The sequence below is a fragment of the Microchirus variegatus genome, assembly GCF_963457635.1.
Source record: "Microchirus variegatus genome assembly, chromosome: 23".
NCBI classification, from domain to species: Eukaryota; Metazoa; Chordata; class Actinopteri; order Pleuronectiformes; family Soleidae; genus Microchirus; species Microchirus variegatus.
The window spans coordinates 7,836,611-7,842,709 of NC_139824.1; the positions used below are offsets into that span (position 1 = coordinate 7,836,611).

Sequence of the window (6,099 nt, forward strand, 5' to 3'; positions counted from 1 at the left end):
GCTGCATTTTATCTGGAGAAATAAAGCCTTATGCTCGGCGAGGCTTGATCCAGTCCGAACATGTATCTGCGCTTGGTTGCTTTCCTTCATTTATACCCTTTAATTCTTAAAGATGAAATGAGACATCTGGGACACATAGAGTGGACTAGTTATATAGCATATGTGTACAGTGTATATATGATGTGCCTCAGACTGCATCAGAAGGCTGTTTACAGCTGATCACATTGAGTCACCCCAACAAAAAAGATTAGCCAGCTGAGCTGCTGTTGGTCTGAAAGGAGTCCAGTTGCAGGTTAACGGGGGCTCTAGCTCTTAAATGTTGTTCAAGTGTTTCAACAGAAACCTCAATAGAATTAACACTCTTTGAAGGAAAGGGGATAAACAGGGGGGCAACGTTGCCCTGTTAAAGCAAGTTAAACCTTTGACACTGACAGGAGGAAAATGTAGCTTCATGTTGTTATCCCTTTTCATTGTTTTTTATTGTTTAAAGGATATAGTTTTCATGTGACAAGAATTGTAAACATGCTCTTTGAATAATCCAGATTAGAAACACTGTCACCTGAAATAATGTATATTTTGTTCTTTTAAAGTCATTAGAAGTGCTTTACGTGGTTAAAAAAAATAAATAAATTCATGTGTGTATATATAAATATATGTGTGTGTGTATATGTATGTATATATAAATAACACCTAACTTAAAGTTGCATCACTTAACACATATAACCCTATTGTCATGTTACAGGTTTACCTTTATTTATAGGTTCTGTTTAATTTTAATATGGAAAGAAAATCAAATTAATTGAGACCACTTGCCAACATATCCCCCGTCTTCATTTCGGCTACAAAAAAAAAATGAAAATAAAAAATCTGGGCACATGTAGCGCAATAAACTTTAATGACAGGTTTAATTCGTAGCAAATAAACTACAGCTGCGATTTCAGCGTGAATAGTTTTTCCCTGTATTTTAAAACAAGTGACTCATAACCTTCCTGAACGATCGAAGGAGCTGCCGAGTAGAAAAGGTTGAAGGTTCAAAGACGGAGCAGTGACAGTAAAGATCTTTAGGAAGACGTTATTGATGTGAAAACAAAATCTGCATATGTTGAAAGATTATAATGGGGAAATATAGTGACTATTTTGATGTGGGTGAACTTAAGCTTTAGTTGTTTTACACTAAATATTCAAGTGCTGGCTTATTTCAGTGGAAGGTGAAGCCTGAGAAGAACCACACCACCACTGTCTGAAGACCAGACTGTAGCTCAAGGGGGTCTGAGAGTGGATGAGAGCCAGAGCAGCAGAGCAGGAGGAGGCAGATTTGGTTTCACCCCTGGGTGTGCTGAGTGGAGGTCTCCTTCTCACACTGGTGCGACGAACAATATTTCATGGTGTGGTATGAACCTGCGGGCCGTGCCCAGAGGATTTCACCACTGCACTCCTAATGATGGAAAATGAACGCTCCACTGAGCAGAGCCAAAAAGCCCCCACTGACAACATTTCTAAACTATTTACAGCACAGGTCTGAGAGCATGTGTAAGGTAAGGTAAGGGATCACTCCGGATATGTTTCTGCTGATTTGGCTGTAATGGGTAAAACCTGTCAGACACAGTTTGTTATGATTTCCATGAAGGGCAAGAGAGGGAAACTGTTAGGAGGATGATAAAGGGAACTACAATTAGAAATAAGAAATGTAACTATATATATGTATGTATGTATATGTACATATGTATGTGTATGTATGTATATGTACATATATATATGTATATGTATATACATATATATGTGTATATATGTATACACATATATATGTGTGTGTATATATATGTATATACATATATATATATATTTATGTGTATGTATGTATGTATGTATGTACATATATATATATGTATATGTATATACATATATATGTGTATATACATATATATGTGTGTATATATATGTATATACATATATGTGTATATATGTATATATTTGTATATGTGTGTGTATATAGATATATATATGTATATACATATATATATCTATATATGTATATACATATATAGATATATATATATGTATATATATCTATATACATATATTTGTGTGTGTGTGTACATATATGTATATGTACATACATTTGTATATATGTGTATATATACATATATATACATACATATATGTATATGTATATATACATAAATATATACGCATATATCTGTTTGTTTTTTCACCTGATAAACCAAACATACTGAGTGAAGTGGTCTTTAAGCACCGTGGACAGACTCCACCCAGCATGCGTGGAAGAAAACCTCTCGTTCCAGTGGGGGGCTGGCCACAGACAGAAGCACCATCCATCCACGCAGACTGACGCTCCACAAAGATCTGATTGAGCGCGTATTCTTTTTTGACAACTTTTACGCGCAGCCAAAATGAGCGTCTTTACCTCAAACGTGGCATTGCTGTGGCTGATAACGATTCCCTGCCTGGAGGCCATTCACGGATTATACAATTTTGGCCAGCATGACTTATTCTACAAAAAGAATCACTGCAAACCCATCCCCGCAAACCTGCTCCTGTGCAACGACATAGAGTACACGGAGATGCGCCTCCCGAACCTGCTCGGACACGAAACCATGAATGAAGTTCTGCAGCAAGCTTCGTCGTGGATCCCGCTGGTCCAGAAGCAATGTCACCCCGACACAAGAAAGTTCCTCTGCTCCCTCTTTGCCCCGGTGTGTCTGGATGATCTGGATGAGCCCATACAGCCGTGCAGGTCTCTGTGCGAGAGCGTCAAACACGGCTGCGCGCCCGTCATGTCCGCGTTTGGCTTCCCCTGGCCGAAGATGTTGGACTGCGACCGCTTCCCCTTAGACAACGACCTTTGCATACCACCTGCAGGCATGGACAACTTTGTGCCAGCCACAAAAGAAGGTAAAACACGAGACTGCGTCAGAGATGAAATGTAACCATTCATGCACTGGATTTGGCAATGTTATTTGTGTTAATGTCACATTTTGTGTTGACCTATTATTATAATACAGACTGCCTAATATTTGCTTGTACTGATTGTCAGTTGTGTCCACTTGTGTTTCTTTCAGTGCCCAGAGTGTGTGATGCTTGCAAGGAATCGGATGAAAACGACAACGAAATTGTTGACAACCTGTGTAAGAATGACTTCGGTGAGTAAACCCACACGCTTTATTTCAGTAGAAGTGTCTGAAGTTATTTCAGTAGAAGATTCCATGTCCCAAAACGTCTCAAGTTTTAGCGCCAAAACCATGTAAATACAGCCGGCTTCCAATTCTCCCAATCCTCATTCTCTCTGCTTCACGGTTTAAGCTCTGAAGATCAAGGTCAAGGAGATCTCCTACATCAACGGGGACACCAAGATAGTGCCCGAGACCAAGAGCAAGACCATCTACAAGCTGAAAGGCGTGACGGAGCATGACCTGAGGAAGACGGTGCTGTGGCTGAAGGACGGCCTGCAGTGCATCTGCGAGGAGATGAACGACATCAACGCCGCCTACCTGGTCATGGGCCAGAAGATGGACGGCCATCTGGTCATCACCTCGCTGAAGCGCTGGCAGAAGGGACAGCGCGAGTTTAAGAGGATTTCTCGCAGCATCCGCAAGCTCCAGTGTTAGAAAGGGAATTGAACAAACATGCATGTGTTACTGTTGAAGATGAAGTTTGGTTGAGCTCTTTCCCCGTTCACACTTTCATGAAGATTAGCCCTAAAAAAGAAAAAAAAAAAAGCTTCCCTGGCCTTTGAAAACACATCACTTTATGTGTCTTTTATTAGTTTATTCTGTAAAATTCTAGGTTTAAAGGCATATATAAGTCTAAGTGAACAAAATAACTTCCATTTATTTGAGCCCACAACTATAAATCGTGTTTTTTTGAAGGTTTTGGGTAATTAATCAGCCAATTTTGTTGCTCAACAATGTCGTTATATGTCCTATACCCAAATATGGTCATTATCAGAATCAGTAATAATAATAGTTTTCCGATTTTAGCCTTATACAGTACTGTGCCAAAGCCTTAGGCCACCGTTAGATATGTCGTTAATGACGTTAAGACGATACAGCATCATCATTTCATGTTGACAAATATCTGCAGTGAACAAAAAGGTCTATTCAAGACATGCTTGACCGTTACATTTGTGCACTGGTACAGTAAACAGGAATATGAATGGATTATTCTGTTCATTGGACTGAACCAACGTTCTTTTAAGAATAGGGTCAAAAATTGGGATAGTGTCAAGGGGGGGAAAAAACGTCACAGACTCAAATACAAATGGAAACAGACAGTTTTGTTAGTTTTGAAAGGTGCATCATGTAATAAATCTAAAGCAACTGGCTGTAAAATCCTCCTAATATGTCACAGAGACTCAGGAATAATGTTCATATAACAAACTGAACTCACCAACAACAACAGTACAGACAAAATATTTGCATTACAAACAATATTTTGCAGACTGCAAATCATGTTTATGTTTTGAAATCATGTTTTGGCATGTGGCGCCACCTACCGCCATCTACCAATCATTGCAGTCAGTAGAGTCTCAGCTGCCGAGCTACCACGGGTTGCCAATGACGTCAAAAACGAAACCTAAAAGACCTAAGTATTTTGAATTTGAATGTAGTGACCGTTTTTCTTACATATGGTACCTTTAACTTTTAGCCAAAGACAAACCCCCTCACTACCACCACCCGGTGGCCACCCCTCCAGCCATCCTTGCTGTCACCTCATTAATTGTTAATTGCTCAGATTGTTAGGATTAAGGTTTAAGTCCAGGATTGGAGATGACTGACTCATGGCTCACATGACTTCCTGTTTATAAGTTTATAAAGTTCGTTTATCACACCTACATATACTTTTATTATATATTTTTTTGCGGAGTTAGAAATAAATGTGTGTTTTTTTCTCCCTAACATGTATTTAAGGAGGCCTCATACTATTCTAACCATACTTCTGTTACTGGAAAGACTCCACAATTAAATAATTTGCTGAGCTCTGGTAACATCATTTAGGGTCATAAGGTATAAGGATCATTTTGAAACTCTGTTATCTGCCCTTCTGTAGTCGTTTTGTGAGTTGAATCTGAATCTGTGTCACAAAATGTTGTATATTCGTATCCCCACCTTTTCCTCATCCAAAAGAAATGAGAGATAGCTGGCTATATTCTCCTTTTTTGTACTTCAGCCACTGAGTGCTTTTCTACCACAGTATGATAAAAGCAATATTTTTCTACTCCTGACCTTCATGTCATTTAAACTTGTGTAAAGTTTCGGTTTGTTTGTGTTTTTTCATGATGAATATCTTGGGTTGGTTTGAACAGTAATTTTGGTAAATGTTATAACCATGCAGTGGTGTGTTTGTGTATATGTGTGTGTGTGTATGTGTGTGTGCAATGTAAAGTTTTTTTCAAAAACAAAAAGTATTATTGTGTAAATATCGAATACTATCCTTTTTATTCGTGTATGTTTTCCAATAAGTAAAAGCTGACATGTTTAAAAAAGCATTTTTGAAATACATTACATTAAAATACAATATAATAATAATGATCCTCTTGAATTAAAAAAAAAAGGGAAACAAAAATATGGTCACAGTTGTCGCACAAGAGGTAATTGTAGCATCAACACTGCCCTCTTGTGGCAGAAACAGTTGTTTATTTTGTGTTCATTTAGTGCAGATCTGTGCTTTTTTTTTAAACTAAACATTTGCACCATTATCAAATTTAATTACAGTATAATGCACTTTCATCACTGTAGAATATTCTGCTCACAAACTCTTTTTAAAAGACTTAAAATAATCGCTTAAACTTCGGAGAGTTAATTTAATCCCTTGCTACCATATATTGTAAAATAAATCTTTATTTACTTAGAATAAAAAGTCACTTTAAATCCCATCCCAAGAATAGACCTTAGTCCCCTCAATTCCTCCTCACAAACAAACGCTGTCAAAAACAAAAAAATTCGTTGACATGTCCATGTTATGGTGCGATTGGATGATTGTGCCTGTCAAAATAAAAGCACCTGCACTGTAGCACAGGAGCAGAGTTTGGTTTTTACCTCATTTGGGTACACGGGCAACAAAACACTTCAACGGCTCTTC

At 38.0% G+C, this 6,099-nt stretch overlaps 1 protein-coding gene across 1 annotated transcript; it reads left to right on the forward strand.

Moving 5' to 3' along the window:
* Positions 1 to 2,411: 2,411 nt before the first annotated feature.
* sfrp2 (secreted frizzled-related protein 2) lies at positions 2,412 to 3,626 on the forward strand (the record flags this gene model as incomplete). The annotated part of the gene is made up of 3 exons (XM_083909340.1): positions 2,412 to 2,913; positions 3,081 to 3,161; positions 3,322 to 3,626. 3 exons carry the CDS (start codon positions 2,412 to 2,414, stop codon positions 3,624 to 3,626), a joined length of 888 nt encoding a protein of 295 aa, XP_083765466.1.
* Positions 3,627 to 6,099: the final 2,473 nt, after the last annotated feature.